The sequence below is a fragment of the Cygnus atratus genome, chromosome 30 (genome assembly GCF_013377495.2).
Source record: "Cygnus atratus isolate AKBS03 ecotype Queensland, Australia chromosome 30, CAtr_DNAZoo_HiC_assembly, whole genome shotgun sequence".
Lineage (NCBI taxonomy): Eukaryota > Metazoa > Chordata > Aves > Anseriformes > Anatidae > Cygnus > Cygnus atratus.
The window spans coordinates 146,423-166,165 of NC_066391.1; the positions used below are offsets into that span (position 1 = coordinate 146,423).

The 19,743-nt window shown below is 55.2% G+C and overlaps 1 protein-coding gene across 12 annotated transcripts; it reads left to right on the plus strand.

Moving 5' to 3' along the window:
- Nucleotides 1–719: 719 nt before the first annotated feature.
- On the plus strand, nt 720–18,926 carry AKAP8 (A-kinase anchoring protein 8). Of its 12 annotated transcripts, none has more exons than XR_004782401.2 (16): nt 737–830; nt 3,653–3,691; nt 4,175–4,207; nt 5,067–5,162; nt 5,774–6,059; nt 7,319–7,925; nt 8,300–8,441; nt 8,844–8,891; nt 10,640–10,736; nt 11,387–11,528; nt 12,131–12,224; nt 13,294–13,424; nt 14,553–14,648; nt 16,146–16,340; nt 17,027–17,269; nt 17,936–18,081. XR_004782401.2 is itself a non-coding variant. In XM_050716016.1 (15 exons), exons 1-14 carry the CDS (start codon nt 812–814, stop codon nt 18,527–18,529), a joined length of 2,424 nt encoding a protein of 807 aa, XP_050571973.1. In that variant the 5' UTR covers nt 720–811; the 3' UTR covers nt 18,530–18,549; nt 18,763–18,915. The 12 variants fall into 12 exon arrangements, 9 of the variants coding, with proteins under 9 accessions (XP_050571973.1, XP_050571976.1, XP_050571974.1 ...); XR_004782404.2 differs by having other exon boundaries at nt 8,847–8,891; XM_050716016.1 differs by lacking the exons at nt 16,146–16,340; nt 17,027–17,269 and adding an exon at nt 18,763–18,915 and having other exon boundaries at nt 720–830; nt 17,936–18,549.
- Nucleotides 18,927–19,743: the final 817 nt, after the last annotated feature.

The window sequence follows — 19,743 nt, forward strand, 5'->3', positions numbered from 1 at the left end:
CCCCGACGACCACCACCAGGAGGCACTGCGCAAGCGCAGATGGGCGGAGTTTACGGAAATGACTCCTTGGAACTAATTTTAATAGGAAGCAGGGACGGGTTTATGAATATGTATAGGCGCTCTGTGAAACTTCATGCACATGTAACTCTTTGCTGCACATAACCACGGCAAGTTGCCGCGTCAGGCGCGCACGGCTTTGGCGGGACTGCCCCCGTGGAGTCCGTTTTCCACAAGTCAAAGGGTCATGGGCAGGGTCAGGGCTGGGGTCAAGGGTCATAGCTGAGGTCATGGCAAGGACCCAGGGGGACGTGTGGGGACACCTTTGGGGGGGGGGAAGGTCACATTTGGGGCCGGGGTCACGGGTAAAGGCCAAGAAGAGGTCAGCGGGCTGGGGGGGTCAGGCCCGCAAAGCGGGACCAGGCCCCGTCTCCATGGCGACCGCTCTGCTCCCGCCCCCACAATGCGCCCCGCGCCTCCGCCCAATCAAGAGCGGGTCCGGCCGTGATTGACGGCGGAGAGGCGTGACCACGGAAGGGCCGAGGGGGCGCGACCGCAGGAGGCTCCTCCACGAATCGGATCGCGGAGGCCGGGCGCGGGGCGGGCCGCGCGGCCCAATGGGAGCGGCGGGCGGGCCGCGCCTCGGGGCGAGCTCAGCCAATAGCGGCCGAGCCGAAGGGCGGCCAATAGCAGCGCTTCGTGGGCGGGCCGAAGGGGCCGGCGGGGCCCAATGGGAGGCGGGAGCTGCGCGGCTGCGCACTGAGCGCTCGGGCGGCGGAGCGGGGCCGCGGGCCGGGGGCGGAGGGCGGCCGCCATGGAGCAGGGCTACGGCGGTAGGTGCGGGCCGGCCCCGGGCCTGGGGCGCCTCCCCGGCCCTCCCGCCGCCTCCCCGGCCGGGCTCGGGCGTTTGGCGGCGGCGGCAGCGGCCGCTTCGGGGCGAGGAGGCGTTGGGTCCGCCTCCCGTGAGGGGGCGCCGCAGCCTATTGGCCGAGCGGCGCGTCGCTCAGCGGAGGGAGCCCGCTGATTGGCGGGCGGGGCTGTGAGGCGCCGGGAGGTGTTGGGGGGGGAGGGGGCGGCCTGAGGGGGGGTGGGGTAGGGAGATGGCGGCGGGGGGGGGGGTCCGGTACTGCCCTCCTTCCCCTTTCCCGGTACCCCCCCCCCCCCCCCGCCCCTTTCCGGTTGGCGGAAATGGAGCCGGGCATTTCTGAAGACGCCACAAAATGGCGGCCGCAGGGCCCCGCCCCCTGCCCCGTGCGCCCGGTGTCCCCCCTCCCATTTAAATCAGCCCCCTCTTGCTCCCTCCCTTAACCCCCCCCCCCCTTTTTACCCTATTCCCTTCCCCCTCTCTTTTACCCCTTCCTTTTACCCCCCCTTTATTACCCCCCACCCCACCAGGGGCATCCAGCCAGCCCCGTTTTTTTGGGGGGCCTCTCGGTGTGGCTGTGCTCGGTGCCCCCCCAGTCACCGACCTGGGTTGGGGGGACACCCACGCGAACAGCCCCCACTGCTCGGTGTGGGGGTGTTGCGCCCCGGTATTTGGGGTGGCATCGGGCTGGGGCACGCCATGGCGCTTCGCACCCCGCAGCAGCCTGCGTGGAATGGGGAGGGGAGGCAGCAGGCGAGCCCCGAAATGTGGAGATAGGTGAGACCCAAAGCGTGGGGCAGAAGGTGGCAGGTGACACGGAGATGATCAGAAAGCAGCAGGTGAGCCCCGACACACAGAAGTCAGTGGCGTGAAGTGGGGTGCAAGGGGGCCCCGAAACGTGGAGATCGTCAGGAGGCAGCAGGTGAGCCCCGAAACACCGAGGTTGCTGGCAGGACGCTGCCACTTCGAGGAGTTTTCGGTCGCTGCCTGAAGTCCCGCTTGTAAAAAGAAGCCTCCTTCCTTCGGGTGCCTAGCGGCGGAGTGCTGGGTGCCGTTTCCCTGCCTCCACCAGTTTTTGGCGTCTCCTCAAGCTTCAAAACGACACCGACAGAGATGGGAAGGGAAAGGAAGTTGTGCCAGTGGAAGTTTAGCGCCTGATTGCTTCCTCGGTTGTTCTGGGTCCCTTTTAAGGTCATGCAGACCCTGTGTACGGTCAATTTTTGCAGCTTTGGGACCCGTGTAGCCCCGTATCCTGGTCCTCTTCTGGCGAATTCACACTCTGCTTACTCTGCTCACCTTCAAAAACATGCAGGTCCCCTGGGAGCGATTTTTGCCGGGTCCGCAGCGGTGTTTGAGAAAGAACTCAGCAGTGGTGCCCGTTCTGCGTGTGTTTTTACTCACCACTCTTCAGCAAACCACGCTTTTAGGATGCAGTCCGTCTCTTTTTAAGGGAGATGCTGTGAACGGGGCAGCTGGATCGTCCTCCGCAAGCGTTGCTTTCTCTCCTTCGGCAGCTCGATCTGAACAAACGGCTTCAAAGTTACTCTGGAGAAGGAATCTTGCTTTTTTTTTTTGGTTTCTTGAAACTAGTGAGTTGTCTAGGAGCTGGAATCTTCCCTCAAACAGGAATATGTATGTGCGGCAGGGGAGGGATGCAGGTGTTGGTATTGAGTCGCTGATACCCAAGCATTTTACGTAGGGCTCTTTCTTTGAGAAATGTTGGTTTTGGAATTAGATGGTGACCGCTTAATTACCATGTTCTTAATTGCTGTCGAAGACTGGATGGGAAGTGTTGAGGTGTCTGCTTAACCCAGATTTCTTTATTCCTTGAAAGAGCACCGCCCCCATGGCGATACCTGCGTGAACAGCCGCCAAAGGACACAGATGTCACCCAAAACTGGGCGGCTTTTTGCTTTATAACCCAGAGGCGCAGCCCACGAGGAGCCTGCGTTTCAGCAGAGAAAGAAGTGAAACCGTTTTTGGCGCGTTTCGGGCCGAGCAGCCTCCGTTTCCTTTGCGCCGCAGGCACGGCAGAGCCAAGGCTTCACTGAAGACCTCACAGCCTCCCCGGACTGGCTTTGTTTCTCCTGCTTTTGTCTGCGTGTGCTCGGCGGGCTGTTCGTGAAGGAGGATGGAGGAAAAAATTGTGAGCTGGCTGCCCCGAAGCTGAACAGGGCACAGCTCGGCCTCCAAAAGCACGGAAGGAAGCCCGTCAGCACCGAGGTCCCCCTTAGAAAACATGGTCGTTCGCCTCTGCTCCCTGTTTGCTCGCTACCTGGTGGTTTCCGTGATGGTTTAAATATTTCTGCCACGATTGCTGTGCTTTACGCTCCCCTTCTCCTGAGCTTTGAGGAATTCACTGCTCCAACAACCCAAAAAAGCCTTTAAAAGGGCGCACGCGTTCTATGGATCCGTGGTGAGCAGGGTCAGGTCTTGGGCAGGTTTCTCTCGAAGCTCTCATGTAGCCTCACGCCGTGGCTGCACCGAGCACCTTTCAGAGCTGCTTTCTCTTTCAAAACTCCACCTGTTTGTGGTTTGGTTTGTTTTTTATCATTTTCCTTAATTCTCAGTGTATCATCGACCTGAGGGTCAACGAGATGTTTTCAAACAGAGTTAATTGCAAATAAAGTATCAGTCAGGCTTTGGGCACGTTTCCCCGGTAGTAAAAGCACAAGTGCAGGTGTAATTAAAAACGTCCTTGATTTTGGGGCAATTAAGGGAAGAAAGTGGAACTATGGCTGGAGAAAGCACCTGAACCTTCTGACAGCTCTGTTATTTTTTTTCTTGCAGGTTATGGCACCTGGAGTACGGGGGCCAGCAACACCCAAGGTAAATTTCTGGTGTGTTCCGCTGAGCGTGTGTCGAAACCGAAACTCCCGAGGCCAAATCGGGGCCGGGTTTCGGAGCGGCGACAGCTCGGGGTGAGAGGAGTGGGGGGCAGCCGCACCGCCGCCGTTCCCCTGGGCTTGGAGGTCGGGGAGAAAAAGGAATTGCAGGCAATCGCCTGCCCCAAACAGTGCCTCGGCACCAAAATGCTGCTGTGCGAACTCTGCGCAGGCACCCCAGGTGTTTTACTTGAGTTTTGGCTTGTTTTTTTGGGTCATTTGAGTGTTTTTAAGTGCAAATATTTAAAAAAAAAAAGGTGTCTGTTTCCCATTTCATTCTCATAAGTAGCTGCTGGAAGTCCCAGCTTCTTCCTCGCCCATTCTGAAAAGTAATTTTTACCAGCATTACGTTTGCTGCATCCCTCCCCTTGTAGCTGCTGCAGGGCGTTGCTTCCGGAGCTGACCCCGTCTCTTTTCTCTTGCTCAGGTACATATGCGACGAACGCCCCAAGTTGGCAAGGTACGTGCTCAGCGCCTCGGTGCCCTGCTCGGTCTCGGGTCGGCCACGCCGCATGGAGCTGCTTTCCCCGCTCCCGAAGAGCGCAGGAGTTTTCCTCTGGTGCAGGAAAAAGGGGCTCGGGGCCTTTTGGTTTCCGTGAGGAGCCCTCATTGATTTCTTCGCCGCGATCGCGTGCGGCTTTTTCTTTTGCGGGGCAGAATCTCCATCCTGATGACGGAGAGCCGTCTCTTTCTTAAAGCAGGCAAATCGCCTCGTGGACGAGGAGTTAATTTATTTCATGCCTCCGTTTCTCTTTTGATCTCAAACAGCCAGATGTGTTACCTCTGATCTCAGTAACACCACCTTTTATTTTTTTCCCCCCTCAAAATCCGAGGCTTGCCCTTGAAGTTCTGGCATCTTGATGGTGTCTACATGCAGGCTAGCGCCTCCTGAATTAAACATGATTTGCATTTTGCTAGTAAGTGTTTCCTCTTGGAGCGGTGTTTAATTAATTGGCCCAGATTCGGATTGTCTGGCTGTTCTGAGCTGTTAATGCCTTCCCCAGGGAAAGCAAAAGCCCAGGGTGCTTTTATGAAATACCGTTTATTTGCTCCTCACGGGGTAAAACCAAATACTGTGCAGCAGGGCTGTCGACTCCGACCTCCCAGCCCAAATCATTGCTGAAAAATTGAGTTTTTCTTCCTTCGTTTCTCTTTCTGGGAAGCCCGGGAGCCCCAGCCAAGACCCAAGGGCAGTCCCTGCTCCAGTGGGCTCACGATCCCCCCGCAACCAAAAGCCAGGCAGCTGGGGGGGGGAAACGCAAGGAAAGAGCCAGGCAGCGGCGCGCTGTCGGCCTTAACCGTTGTCAATTTTATTGTAGGCATGGCGGCCAAGGAGAATTATGAGGGATCTTCCTGGCAGACTTGGCAGTCGCATTACGAGAGCCCTAGGACTGACATAGCCAAGGGCGCGCCAGGTCAGAAGCGGCGACTGCAGGGCTGTTGGAGGAAGCTTTGCTCTTAGCTCAGGGCTCAGGAGGTGGCGAGCGGGGGGCGACCGGTGCCGTCGGGACCCCCCAGCACGTCCCGTGGGGCGACCTCCGGCCTTAGGGCCTCGCTTTTTCCTGTGGTGGCTGGCTTTGTGCTCTTCGAGTGCTCCTCACTGCTTTGATTCCTTTCGTTTTTTTTTCCCCTGATCGATTTATTCCGTCCCTTTGGTTCTTTGTTTGCTGGGTGTGCGGTGCTCTGGTCCTCTTTTTGGGTTTTGGGACTGCGGTGTAGCTGCCTCAGGCTGACAAAGTCCCACAGCATCCACTGAGCTTGTTCCTAAATCACAAATGAAACCAGCAGCGCTCCGTTTCCGTGGTTAGAAGCGCCCAAAGGAGGTCCGTAAGCTTTTAGCATTGGGAAACAAGAAACCTCTGACATTTCTCACTTTAAGAAGCGAGATTTTCTTTAAAGGAGCAAAGCTCAGCCGCAGCCTTGCCCGGTAGGGTCCGTTAGCGTCTCGGCTCTTCTCCCAGACTCCCTTGTCCTAATGACCCTGCATTAACGCTGATTTTTTCTTTTTTTTTCCCCTTTCTGCCAGGCTACGAAGGCTATGACTACTACAACACCCAAACCACCGCCGCCAACACGGCGGCCACGTACAACTACGCCGCTGCCGCCACCTCCAGCACCTGGGAAACTCCCAAAACCTCGGAGATGAGCATGAACGCCGACGTCGGCTCCGCCATGCCTGTCGCCTCGTACGGCAGCGAGACCGTGGCGAACGAGAACTCGGATTCCATCATAGCCAAAATAAACCAGCGCTTGGATATGCTGTCGAAGGAGGGCAGTGGCGGCACGGGGGAAGGAATGGAAGACCAGGAGAGGTGACTGCCCAACTTCTTCTCGTTTTTTTTTTTTTTAACAGTAAAAAAGAGTGGCCTCGAATCAGCGTGGCGTCAGATTAAGCTGTTCTGGTTGCGCAGCATGATCCGGTGTTCGTTCCAGGGTGAACGAACGAGATTAATCGCTTATTTTTTGACCTGTCCTGATACGTGTGTGCACGTGCACACCCCTTTATTTATAAAAATATTTTTAATACATGAAATATTAAGCATGTCAAACCTGATGTGTATATCAGGCACTAAAAGCGACCCCCGTGGTGGATTCGGTTAACAGATTCTGTAGAAAGCTTTTTCATTTCAAGAAGCTTCAAAGCTAGAAACACCTTTTCACCTACATCCGTCTTCCCTCCTGGCTGCCCAGTGTGCTTTTCTTTCCGCTGGGCTAAACCGTGCCAGCCTGGAGAGTCGTTCCATTTTGGTGCTCGTGTTGCCGCTCAAATGGTAACGCAGAGCCTGGCAAGAGTTGCTGAATCAGCGAAGCTTTGCCTCTTTTTTTGCCGTTTGATGTTAGTTTGGACAGCTGAGGGGCTTACCTGAATTAATTCCACACGTGGAGGAACAGCTCTGAGTTTTGCCTTAAGGGGCTGCTTGGTTTCCTTTTGGGTTTTCCATGGTGTTAAAGGTACACCTGCGTGTTGGACAAAACCCTGCAGTTCGCCTTTTTTTTTTTTTTTTTTTTTTTTTTTAAGCAAAGTTAGGTTTTTGTTACTTCTTACAGGGTTTCCCTTTCAAGCCAGAGTTTGCGCTTCTGTCCCTGCCGGTGGTGGCTGGTTGTTTTGATGTTCCCCTTTTCTTCCAGCTGAGATCCTTTAGCAGGCAGGATGTTCTCTTTCAGGTCCGAATCGCTGACCCTGCCGATGGGAAGCAGCTTTTTTTGCTTTTACCTCGTGTAGGCTGCAGCGGGGCAGCTTTTGGGATCTGCTTTTCAGCTGGCAAAGCAAAGCTCGGGGTGATTTGGTGTTCTGCTGTAAAGCTGGTGAGGTTGTGACCCCTCCAAAGGGTTTCTGTTCAGATCATAGAATCAGAGATTCAAGTTTCTGTTCGGATACTTGTGCCAAAAACGCAGCGTTTTGATACGGATTTTCCTGAGGTTGAAGAAAAGGTGGTGGGTACAGAAAGGGATCAGGATTTAAAAAGGGTTTTTTAGTCGAGAACATTTGGGTTTTGATACGAATAGATGCAAGCTCTGTGTGATACACAGCTTTATTCCTGCTGCTGACTGCTCTCTCCTCGCCGTGCAGCTCCTTCAGGTTCGAGTCTTTCGAATCGTACGACTCAAGGTCCTCGATGAACGACCGCGACATGTACCGGTCCGGCTACGACTACGGCGAGGTCGGCGCCGATCGCGGCGATTCCTTCGGGAGCCAGTTCGATGGCCGCAGGGATCAGTCTCGCAACCGGGCCAACAACTACGGCCTCATCCGAGGACGGGGCCAAAACCGCGTGCAGAACCGGGGGCGCCTGAACACTTTCAACCGCTCCGACCACTTCATGCCCTCCTCGAGCTCGGAGCGCCTCTCCGCTCGCTGGAATGAGTTGAACTACATGGGTGGGCGTGGGATGGGGGGCGCCGGCCCCAACAGGCTCCCCTCTCTCTTCTCCCAAGCCCTGGTCCCTGACTATGGGGACTATGGGGACTATGGAGATTATGGAGATTACGGTGACTACGGGGATTATGGGGATTACGGTGACTACGGAGACTACGGGGACTATGGAGACTATGACTATGGCATGATGGGGATGTCGGGCATGGGAACGGGACGGTACAGTAACGTGCCATACGGAATGGGGCGGCAGCGAAACAGAGACAGGATGGGTGCGGTGCCCTGGCACACGAACACGCTCACGGTAAGTTGTCGCCGTCGTGGGTTTTGCTGTGAGAGCCCGGGCAGCTCGCTCTCCTGCCTCGGGAGGTCGGCTTGGCCGTTGGTCTGTGGAGCTGAGCCTCCTGGAGGAGCTCAGGTCGCTTCCCCCGCTGAGTAATCTCAGGTATCCCAAACAGGGCAGCGTCCCCGTCCTGAATCCCCTCAGGAGGGCGGTGGGACCCTTAATGGGTTTGTTCAACCTGGCTTTAAGTCCACCAGCAAATCCTTTTGTAGCTGGATAAAAGTCTCGCGGGGTCATCTGGGCTTGACTGTTGTAGGGCCTGCAGCAGATGGGTGGAATACTTGAACTTTTGGGGCGTGGGGCTGGCTGATCTGGTTGTTTTCTTCCACCTGTAGCCCAAGAGGAGAGGTTTCCGAAACCGTTCAGGAGGGCGATCGGACAGCGAAGGAGGACGCAAGCGGAAGCAGTCCCAAAGTGGAGACGAGCCGGACAGCAAACAGGCAAAGACTGACAGCGAGGGCGACGACACCGAGAACGGTACGAGCCGAGCGTTGCTCATTTTCCCCCTGTGTTCTTAAGCATTTTATCTTTTCAGCTGAAAGATGAATTATCTTTTCAGCTGAATGATTACGTTTCAAAGCTGCCGTGTTCTTCAGTCGCTGGCGTGGGTATTGTCATAACGTGCTTGCGAATTCCGCCTTGTGCGCAGGCTTCGTGGCCTAGACCAAAATTTAATGCCCCAGGCGGGCTTTGGGGGTGTAAGGACAGCGTTTGCAGCACGGACCGAGAGGCAAGGAGAAACCAGTGAGCAGTTAGCTGTCCTTGCTGGGGTTTTGAGCCATTATTGCAGTACTTGGTGACTTACTAAGTAGCCTCTTGGAGCGTGTAATGGGAGAGAGAACTTCTGGACACCAGCTAAATGATTTTTCTTGTGTGCAGCAGATGAGGGCGAAGGAGAGGAAAAATCAGGAGATGAAGCTGACAAAGGTGTAAGTAACTTTTTATATTTTTTTTTTTTAGTCTTTGTGGCAGCCATGGGAACATTTACCCACTCCAGCCGTTTGCCTTTTTGACTGTGCTGAAGGCAGAGTTGTTAAAATCACCTAGAAGCAGCGTTCTGAGCCCGTACATTCCAAAAGTGCTCGTTCCTCCTCATTTCCCATGCCCTTCAGCAAGGATTACTGGCAGATTGATCTGTGTTGAGGTGCCTGTGCCAAGGTGCTGAGAGCCCAGGAGCGGGGCGGTTAGGATCCCGCGCCTGTCCTAATGCTTCTGGCTCTACCTGCGAGGCTCGTTAGGCAGAAATCCCAATTAGTGGTGGTTTCCTTTACTCCTTTGCCAGGTTTTGGGGGGGAGGGGGGGTCCCTGCAAGGCGCTCCTCAGACAGTGACTCAGGCGTGGAATATTTAAACGTTGATGGCCAGGAGTGATAGTCTGCAGTGACGTGGAACCACCTGTGCCAACTGACGATCTTGCGGTGGTGGTAGTGAATGTTGACGCTCTGTCCCTGCGTCAGCAGGGGGGTGAAATCACCTCATCACCTCGTCCTTCTGCAGCTCTGCCGGTGGCTGGGTGGACAACGACACCTCCAGATGGCAGCACATGACAGCGGCGTCCTTTTCTTTTTCTGTTTTCCAGGAGAACGGGAGCTGTGGTGACTTTGCAGAGGAAGGTAGGGTGGCTCCCCCAGCGTGCGAGCTGGACGCGCTCCACCTTGCTGCCTGCCTCGCCTTCAGGCACTGCCCAGAGTTTGATTTCTTTTTATTATTTTTTTTTCCATCAAAAGCTGATGCAACTCCTGCCGGAATATACAGGGATATATGGCAGGATATCAGGGTGGTAATTTTAAAGCCCACGTGCTCTAAAAGAGCTGAAACAGCTTCTGCTGGCGTTGGATTGTCCTTTTTGGTGAAGACACGTCAGCCCCAAACGTGCTGTGCTTTCTGCGTTATGGTGACTTGCAGAAGCCTCGTTAATGAGTGATGTCGGCGCTTCTGGGTTATGCTTGGGATTGAAACAAGTGCGGCTGGGTGTTAAAGTTCTTGTTCAAGCCTCCCACTCCTGACTGGGTCTTGACTGGGACTGGTCTCTGTGCTCCTTTCACCTGAAGGCGTTGTCCCGTGGGGCTGATAGACCTCTGACCCAGTACTTGTAGCTTTCTCCCCTAAAATATTGCCAAGATTAGGTCAGCTGAATCTCTTGGTCTCAGCTGTTTTCCTGACAACTCTCGAGATTATTGGGAAGGTGACGTAATAAGTCTGTTTGAAACTGTTCTAAGGAAGCAGAGCTGTGATGTTAGCACTACTAACATCCGTGCTTCTGTTGCTTAACCTTTTTAAGTAGCTTTTCAGCCTTGTGAAAAATAGGTGGTTGGGGGAAAAAACGAGAATACAGGGAGAAAAAATCATTCTCTCCCAAAAAGTGAGATGGGGGGGTGTCTTGGCAGCATGCCTCTGTGGCACTGTGGAAGTAAATGACTCTTTGTGACTGCCCTTTCCAGTAAGGGCGCGTCCTGTCGCTGCCTCCCAAGACTTGAGTTGCTCTGGGAATTTGAGGGAGCTGGAGGAGGGGAGGGTTTGGGTTTTACGGCAGCTGCTGGAGACCAGAAGTTCCTTCTGAAGCTGAGAGTAAAGAGGAAGCGAAGGAACTTGGTCCCGAAATACCTCAGCCAGTAAACCATGAGCTCTTACACAGCAACTCTGAGATTTTTATTCTTATTTTTTCCTTCCCCTTAGCATCTGGAGACGGCTGCGAAGACGATGACGAAGAGGTAAAAAAGAAGAGGGAGAAGCAGCGGCGAAGAGATAGGATGCGCGACCGTGCCATGGACAGGTAGGAAGAGTGATAGCCTAGTCTGTTCCCAGCATTTCTATGAACGATTGCACGTTGTAATATTTACCTGGGACCTTCCTCTGCAAGAAGCCTGTCTGGGGAATCACGTTTTGGGGCTCTGCATTCTGATTCCAGCAGTTTTGTGGTTTTTTCCCCCTTTCGCATGTCTTAGGACTGCTCTAAGATGGGAATACCGTGCTGTTTAATACGTAGCTCAGTGTAGAGTTACAAATTCAGAAGGGAGTATTAAGTGGCTATATAAGCAGCCTTGCTATGACAGTAACACCATAAATCACCTAAAGACAGCTTAAGGTGGCACCTGTGGTTCTGTATCTCAGGGCTGTCCCAAACCAGGGAGAGTATTTTTATATCTGTTTAATCTCCTGCGGTTTGAGTTTGTCCACCTGCTTTTAAACTTGTGTGGGGTTTTGCATCCTCTCCTGTGGTGTGACGACCTGTTTTGGGGAGAAGTGGATGCTGTTCATTCAGTGGGGTTTACACAGTGATCACAAAGAACTGCCACAGCGTAAAACTGTGGCGTGGTGTTCTGGAAAAAAAAAATAATAGAAGTACAGTTGGGGCAGTAGCAGCTGTGATCTTGATGTTCTCACTAAAAGTTCAGCTCACTTGGGTGCAATTGCTCTGTTCAGGATCCAGTTTGCCTGTTCTGTGTGCAAGTTCCGCAGTTTTGAGGAAGAGGAGATCCAAAAACACCTACAGAGCAAGTTCCACAAAGAGACCTTGCGGTACATCGGCACCAAACTCCCAGACAAAACAGTCGAGTTCCTGCAGGTACGTGCACAGCCCCGTGCTGGCGTGTCTCTTCTGTGTCTTCTCTGTATCACTGCTGGGTTATTTGGGATTTCCAGGCTTGTCTGGGAGTGGAAGGGGTTATGAAATCGTGAACATGCAGCCCCCTGCCTGGCTGGCTCACGTCACCACTCGTTAACGCATCACTCGATGACTTCATTTAGTGTGATGCGGTTTCTCATGGGTTGGCGTGCTGGGAAGGGAAGTTGGCTCTGCGAATTTAAACAGAAAGGCCAGAAATAAATGCTCCAGACATTCTTTGCCCCCTGCACAGCTAGAGCTTAGGAAGGACTGGGGTGTTTTGTCTGGTTTTTTTGCTTCTTGGGGTCTGTTGAGGGGTGTTGCCGTCTCCCCTGGGGGACTGTAAGGTCGGAACCTTATGGGGGGGCACCAAGCTGGGCTCTGGGGTGGATCTTCCTTTGCTGGAAGGGACAGGGAGGGGAAAACGCCTGCCTCGTCTTCTTAATTCACCAGCTATGACAAGGCCAGGAGGAAGACCACAGGGACCTCGTTTCCCTTTTGAGGGCCTTGGTGTCTCGGTGTGTTGTGGAGGACAGCGAGCTCCTTCCCCTTCCTCTCTCTAGGAATACATCGTCAATAGGAATAAGAAAATTGAGAAGCGTCGCCAGGAGCTGACTGAGAAAGAGGGCACAAAGCAGAAGCCGGATCCTTTTAAGGGTAAGAGTCTGTCCCGTGGGGGGGAAGAGGGAGGGAATCCCAAAGACATGGGGCTCTCCGGTAGCATGCAGTGGTGTGGCCACAGCTGGTGGCAGAGCGGTGTCTGCCGAGAGGTGAAATCACCACCGAACCTCCCGTTTACCCCAGCCTACCAAACTAACCAGAACCTTGTGGGTTCCCTGCTGACTTTGAGGACTGCTGCGGCTTAACAGGGTTGCAGTCTGATGAATATTACTTCCAGAGGGGCTCTGTCCTTTGTGCTGCTGTGGGTCAGGGTCTGGATGCCTCGTTGCCCACTTTGTGGGATGTCACTTTGGTGGGGATCTGTCCTTCTGCAGTTTCGCAGGCGACAGATTCACGAAGCTCTTGTAACGATAGATCCTAAAAGTACATAAATGGGGGAAAAACTCCAAAGGCTTGCTACCTTTGTGGCTGTTAGTGCAGCTGGGGCCTGTGTTTGCCTCTCACATTAAGAGGAGGCAGTGAAGTTGATCCGCTGTGGGCTTTGGCAAAAAGCGCGATGAGAGAAAATCCTCGTAGCCTGATGAGCACGGCCGTCCTCGGCGTACAGAGCTGGTATTTGTGCTGAGCTCAGCAGTGGGGGATGCGGCTTATTTACACCACGGGTAGGCTACAAAGTGGGAGTTCAGGCAGAAAACCTGGGCAGAGGTACAGAGGAGTGAAGCCAAAGCTGGGGGAGGCTCGAGCTGGCCGTTCTGCCATTAAATGGGCCTGGAGAGGCTGGCTGGCTTCCAGCAGGACTGAAGAAACCGGGGTTTGGTGCCCAGCTTTGCTCAGGTAAGTGAACTGCTTCGTACCTTGGGCTGTTAGCACAATCTCTCCTCCTCCATGCGGGTACTGCATCAGTACCATCCGTTTTAGAGCAGAATAACGTGTCTGCCTCGTGGATGTGATTTTTGTCCCCAAAGGGAAGGCAGAAATGGGAAGGAGTACAGGTGCTGAAATAGCACGTCGGCCCTGGCGTGGGGAGAGCAGGTGGAAAGGTTCTGGTGTTCCCAGAACGTCTCATTCCTTACGCATCGGGGCTGACATCTCCTCGTGGCTGCAGGTATTGGCCAGGAACACTTCTTCAAGAAGATCGAGGCGGCTCACTGCATGGCCTGCGACATGTTAATTCCTGCGCAGAACCACCTCCTCCAGAGGCACCTGCGATCCGCAGATCACAACCGAAACCGCAGGGTAAGCAACCAGACCTGGCTTCTGGTCGCGGTCGGTCTCTGCAGGTTTTTCTGCAGCCCTGCCTTTATTTCTGAGAGCTCACCTCTTCTGCACTGGGGGGTTATCGGAGCACGTCAGTGACTTTGTGCAACCAGCGGGAAGCGAGGCTGCCGTGGGAGAACGTGTTCTGAGCCAAAACTGGTGCCTGGCGTTCAGACAATCCAGACAGGCCCCGAACCGCAGCTTTGTGGAGACAGCCAGTAGCCTTTTCTTTTTGCCTCCTTGGTGTTGGACTAATTGAAATCCGGGCATGCTGTATAAATGCGCAGGCTAAATGTTCCTTCTCTCTAATTTAGCTAAAATTCTGACTTAAAGTCCCCTTTGGGGGCACTTGAGGAATTTGGATAGGAGACAGTCGGTGTCTGAGCTGGCCCAGGCTGCGGAGGGGATTTAGAAATGGGGTGAGTTAGGCTGAAGAGAGGCGGTGGAAGTGCAGTGCTTGTGAAAAGCAGGAAGCAGCTTTTATTTTTTGCTACATGGGATAAGTACAGATTCTGCCTGTACCACGTGTAGCTGCGTCGTGTCTTGGGGGAAGGTGTTAGAAGCTTAGCAAAACAAACCGCCCTCTCTGGAAGATGTTCTGGGGCTCGTGGCCTGCCAGGGCATGGGAACGCTGTGCTGAACAGCAGCTCCCAGGAGGTTTGGCGCAGGAATTCCTCTCTACGGGGAGGTTGTGGAGCTGCCTTCGCTGCTGAAAATCCCTGGGGGTTGCTGCTTTCTCTCGATGCGAGCGCAGATGGAGACAGCGAGCTTCGGTTGGATCCACACGTCCCTCGGGGTAGTCTTTGTCTCCTCGGCGTTAAACGTTTGACGTGTGCATGGACTCGTTGTGCTTGGGATGAGTGATATTTGGGGCAATGCTCCAGTTGGTGCGCATTCTTCTCCAGGGCTCATGGCAGCAGAAGAGGTGCAGGTGCTCCCCTCTACCTGCTCCTTGTGACGCTCTCTGAGAAGCTGGATTTTGAGGTCGGGCTTTGCAAGCCCTGCCGAGGAGGAAAGAATTCAGTACCTCAAGCCAAAATCCTCTTTTGAACTCTTCCTTCCCCCTTAGGACCGGCCCAGTGATGCTAACGTTGGGTTCCTTTTCAGATGGCTGCGGAACAGTTCAAGAAGACCAGCTTGCACGTCGCCAAGAGCGTCCTGAATAACAAACACATCGTCAAGATGCTGGAGAAGTACCTCAAGGTGAGTGGGCGAGAGAGTCACCAGCCCGTGCGGAGGTCCCGGAGCAGTGGGGGACAGGCGCCGCGGTGGTCCCGAGCGCTGGAGCGGCGCGGAGCTGCGCATCGCTGTGTGTGCTGCATGTTGGTCACAGGACACCCTGCTACATGCGATGGGGAGAAGCGTAGATCCCACTCCGCTGCCTTTTTGCCTCTAGTCTAAACCTTGGGTCTGGTTTCTTTTTTCTCTGTAGGCGGTTTACAACCTCTCATGTTTTTTTTAACTTGCAGACTGTACCTACTGTAATTCCCAGGCGCTTGTAGAGCAGTTATGAAACCGTCCAAACAGAAACATAAGGAGACAAAAATAGGGAAAAAAAAAAAGAGGGAGAAAAAGGAACTCTGGTGTGCTAAAGCCACCCCTCGAGCAGTGGCCTGGGGACCAAGCTCCCCCCGGTGCAGCGTGCGTGAGCTGGGCAGCACCTCTTGGGTCCAGGCCGGGCTGGAGTTGGAGGCGGTCGGCTCCTGTGCCACCCGCCGCCCCCATGCTGCACTGGGGCGAATTTTGCCCTGTGTAAAAAGCTGGGCTCTGCAGCGCTCCCGGCAGCTCAACCAAGTGACGGAGCTGAGTTCCTGCGAGCCGAAACAGCCTGGCTGTAGCCCCCCTCCCTCCTCTTCCCTTGAGGTGCAAGCTGGGAAGTGGCAGAGCGTTCCCCGGCCCTTCTTCAGAGCCGAGCTGGAGCGCTAGGAGAGGGCAGGGCCGGCGCCAGGTAGGGCTTGCTAGGTCCAGAGCAGCACTCGGAATTGCAGAAAGAAGCCGGAAGCCGGTGCAGCCTGCAGAGCAGAGCGCTGGGGGGAACGCGTCCCGTGCGGAAGGGTACGCCGAGTGCGCGGGCGGCCGCGGGCCGCCCCCAGAGCCCCCCAGTGCAGAGCGCGTTGGCAGCAACGCGGTCTGGAGGTGGCGCGGGGGTTACGGGCGAGGCCCGCATCCGAGAGGAAAGGTCGCAACCTCGTGGCCCCGCGAAGACGAAACGAAGCGCTTTCGCCTACTGCTGCTCCCTGGGAGCCCAGGAGCAGCCCAGGATCCGACAGGAGCCCTGTCCGCAAAGCTGGCCGACAGCGCGGGCGGCCCCCCCCCCCCCCCACGCGGGGGAGCAGATGTTTCCCCTGTCCCACCGGCATCACTTTGGCCTTCCCCGGACCGAGCCTCTGCCAGCTAGCTCTCATCATGCCCAGTCTCTGCTAGACTCTAGCAAAACTGCGACTCCGCCCTCTGGGTCCAGTGAAAGAGACTTTGAGCTGAGAGTTGCCAGCGTATGATGGCGCTGCAGCCAAGTGATGAGGCCGCCTCCCCTAACGGCCTCTCATACACGTTGAACAGGAGGGTGACATAAAAAAACCCTGCGGTACCCCACCCGAGAGAGCCCTCGGGGCAGACGAGCGTTTGCCCGGTGCTACCCTCTGGGATCTCTCAGAGGAAAGAACGGAACCACTCAAGTGCAACTCCGTCTACCCCTGCCAGGGTCCGCAGGCACGTCAACAACTCCTCATGATCAACGGTATCAAAGGCTGCCGGCAGATCTAAATGAATCAGCACGGGCGCCTGACCTTTGTCCATCGGCAGGAGGAGATCTTCGACCCATCCCAGCACGGTCTCCGTACCATTCCCAGGTGCAAAACCAGACTGAAAGGGGTGGAGGAAATCTGAGGATTCCAGGTAATGCCCGAGCTGCCTCGCCAAAACATTCTCGGCAACCTTCCCCGAGAAAGGAAGGCCGGAGACAGGGCGATAATTGACAAGACTGTCAGCATCAAGAGCTGGTTTCTTGAACGCGGGCCTAACGATTCCTCCTCTGAGGGATGCTGGGCGCCTCGCCCTTCCAAAGGGAGGCCGTGACAGTCTCCACCACTAGTGGACTTCATATTCCCCCGTAGCTTTTACCGGCGATAACGGACACGGGTCCAGATCGCAAGGTATAGCCTGAAGTTTTCCCCCCACGTCCTCCAGAACCTTGGTAGGTGAGACCAGCTGGCTGAACCTCAGCCAGGGAAGATTTACCGTTGCGTTTGTCCTCCACCTGCATGGATCTGCTCGTGTGGAGGCAGCCAATCTGGTCTGAACCTCTGATCGATCCGGTCCGTGAGGCAGAGAACCCGAGAGGCGCTGGAACTTAGCGAGCGGGGCCGGGCCTGGCTTTACCAGGCCGGCCTCTACCGGCGTGCCTCCGCTTTTCGGGACGTCGCAGGCGCTGTGCTGGAGCCGGAGAGGTCGCTCTCCCGGCCTCCACCACAGCCACGACAGGGGGGAGTTGAGAAAACTCTTCGTCCCGGTCGATCAGATTTCAGGCGAGGTTTCTGCCGCTGGCATGCTGCCCACCTCCCTTCACATTTCGTCTGTTGCAGGCCAGCCCTCCGCATACCTTGGTGACCTGTGAGGAAGGGAGAGGGAGTTTAGAAGCACGGTTTGGCCCGGTTTGTGGCACAGTGTGGCGCCTACTCTCCGGCAGGGCCAGCGCTAGGGCACAGCACCCACTGACCGTACAGTGCTCACCCACACCTAACCCCGAAACACAAGCAGAGAGCCAAACAAAACGGTCCCTGCCCCGATGGGAGCAGTGCTAGGATCTGATGTCGGCCTGAATAAAGGTAACGAGGTCAAAAAAAATAAATAAACCCAACCCCGAGGCGCTCGGGCTCCTCGTAGCGGGGGAGAGAGTGAGAGCTGTGCTCGGGGGACTGCCAGGGCTGCGTGCACGCAAGGTTAACGTTAGCGCCATGGCTCCGGGCAGCTGGACTCCTTGATCTCCAGCGAAGGGCGAGAGGAAGGCCACCAGTTGCTGATCTTCCCACTCCTCTCCCACCGCGTGGGAGTCCCGTGCCGTCCCACCCAGCTGGGACCAGACAGAGGTTGAGGAATTGCTTTTTTTTTTTTTTTTTTAAATCGTCTCGTTGAGCCGAGTTCCTCCCAGCCGAGAGCGGAGCCGATGCCCTGGCTCGCTCTCTCGGGTGCTGCAGCACACACGGTTCTTAGCATAGGACCCAGCCCCGGCGCCCGCACGCTCAGCAGCGTGCCATGCAGGAGGGAAGACTTGCGCGTTCCTCCCGCTCCTCCAAGATGCGGGATCCGAGCACCCTCCCGGGGCGCTTCTCTTGCTGAAAGTTTAGTGGCTTTGGGGCTTGACGCGATGGATTTCCACGATTGAGAAGCTGCCGTTTTCCGATCGGTTGCGAACCTCTGCGTTTCACGGCTGAGGTTGCCTCCGCCTCACTGCAGCCCGGTGACTCTTCTCTCTTCCCCTCTCTCTTCCCCAGGGCGAAGATCCCTTCACAGACGAAATCGCCGACCAGGATGTGGATGAAGGAGAAGCCTTGGAAGGCGGAGATGGCGGTGGGGAAGGAGCAAACGAAAACACTGCTGCGGAGGCTGCCCAGGCCCAGGAGGGAGGAGCTGGGAACACGGGTGAAGCTACGGATGCGGCTCCGGCAGCAGAAGAGATGGAAGGGCCTTCTGAAGAGCTGTCAAAATCAGAGGAATTCCTGAAACACGCGGGGGAGCAGGATCAGCACCCCAAACAGCTGCTGATGCCCCCGTTTCTGCAAGACGATGACCAGCTCGAAGCGGAGGAAGCAGCGGAGGACATGAGTGAGGCTGCGGCGCCTTCGGACGCGGTGGCGCCTTCAGAAGCAGCGGCCGAGGCAGACTCGGAGGAGCCGCCTTCGGTTCCAGAAACTTCCCAGGAGCCAGCAGCAGAAAATAAAACTGAGGGCTGGGCAGCTAAAGAGGAGGAGAAGGGAGAGGAAAGCGTGAGTGAGGCGGCTCCGGCTGCATGCAGCGAGCAGGAGGAAGAAGAGGAAGGGGGGGAGGAAGAGGCTCCGCCGGCAGCCACCGAGCCGCAGCAAGAGTAACTGTGAATGTTTGTGTGAAGGTGATTGTCCCACGCCCGTGTTATAACCCCTGGTTTTGGTTTTGTATTTTTTTTCTTCCTCTTCCTGTCTTACTGTGTGCAGCTGGACGCGGCGTTCCACTCTCATTCAAGGGGAGGGACCCAGCCGCTCTGCCCTGCGAGCAGGCGTGCGCTCCGCTGTCTTGTTCTGTAGATTTACTTAGTTCTGCTCTCTCTGTGCTCTTTTTGGTTTAGGTCGAAGACTGCAGGAAGCTGTACATTCCCTGAGAGGCAGCACCACCTTTTTTTCTTTTTTTTTTTTTTTTTTTGGAATTTTAGAATTGAAAAAGCTGGGTTTGCAGAATAAAACTGTGATTAAATCCTGACAGCTGTCTTGTTTTTTTTTTAAGCGCAGCAGTAAAGCTGGCTGAAGTCTGGTGTGACAAAGACTCGGTCATTTAATGATCTCCCACGTCAGCAATATGTAAAATATCAGAGTGAGGGACACGAGGAGCTCACAGAGGGGGGCTTTCTCTCCACAGCAAGCAGCCCCAGCTCCTGCAGCCTCTCCCATCCCTGTGGGCTTCTTCCTCCCTGTTGTTTCTTTCTTTTTTGACCTCTTGGGGGCTCGCATCACTGCTCTTGGTCCCCGAGTTACCCACTGCCCTTTCTAAAGGGCTGCAAAACGTCCCCATGTGGTTTTGGGGGATTGCAGCGCCCTGGTCCCGTTCTTTGTTCCATCCCTACCCCCTGCGTGGGCTCAGGGCAGTATTGCTCTGGATTCTAGACCCACATACCCCACAATAAATAGCGCGTGCTTGAAATGAAAATAACTCAGAGAAATAACCCGAGTTCTGCCATGTTAGAGCCCGACAGCTTGCAATGTGACTTGAAGGTTTGGAGAAAGTGTGGCTGTCTCTCTACTGCTGTGACAAGCCCTAGAAATAAAAGTTTCAGGAGCCTTTTGGGTTTTCCTGGTCGTTGCGTTCGACTGTTTCGTTCTGTCCAGAAAGTAAAGGCTGCTTCCTGGGCCGGGGCAATCCCCCCTGCGGAGGGAGGGAACCCCGCATCTGCGCGTGACAAAAGCTGTGAAAGCAGCAGCGTGGTTTTCAAAGGTTTTAAAAACGACCATTTTCACAGAACACTTCCACGGGGGCTTTTCCTCCTGGACTAGTTTCCCTTCCTTGTTTTGCCGATTCCGCTTTCCCGTTGATTGAGAGAAGACGCCTTCGTTTT

What these genes read in the sequence shown, in the direction of transcription:
- AKAP8 (XM_050716014.1), top strand. An exon ending in GGCACACGAACACGCTCACG is followed by an intron (nt 7,926 to 8,299) that starts GTAAGTTGTCGC and finishes TTCCACCTGTAG; the next exon opens with CCCAAGAGGAGAGGTTTCCG. An exon ending in GAAGCCGGATCCTTTTAAGG is followed by an intron (nt 12,225 to 13,293) that starts GTAAGAGTCTGT and finishes TCGTGGCTGCAG; the next exon opens with GTATTGGCCAGGAACACTTC.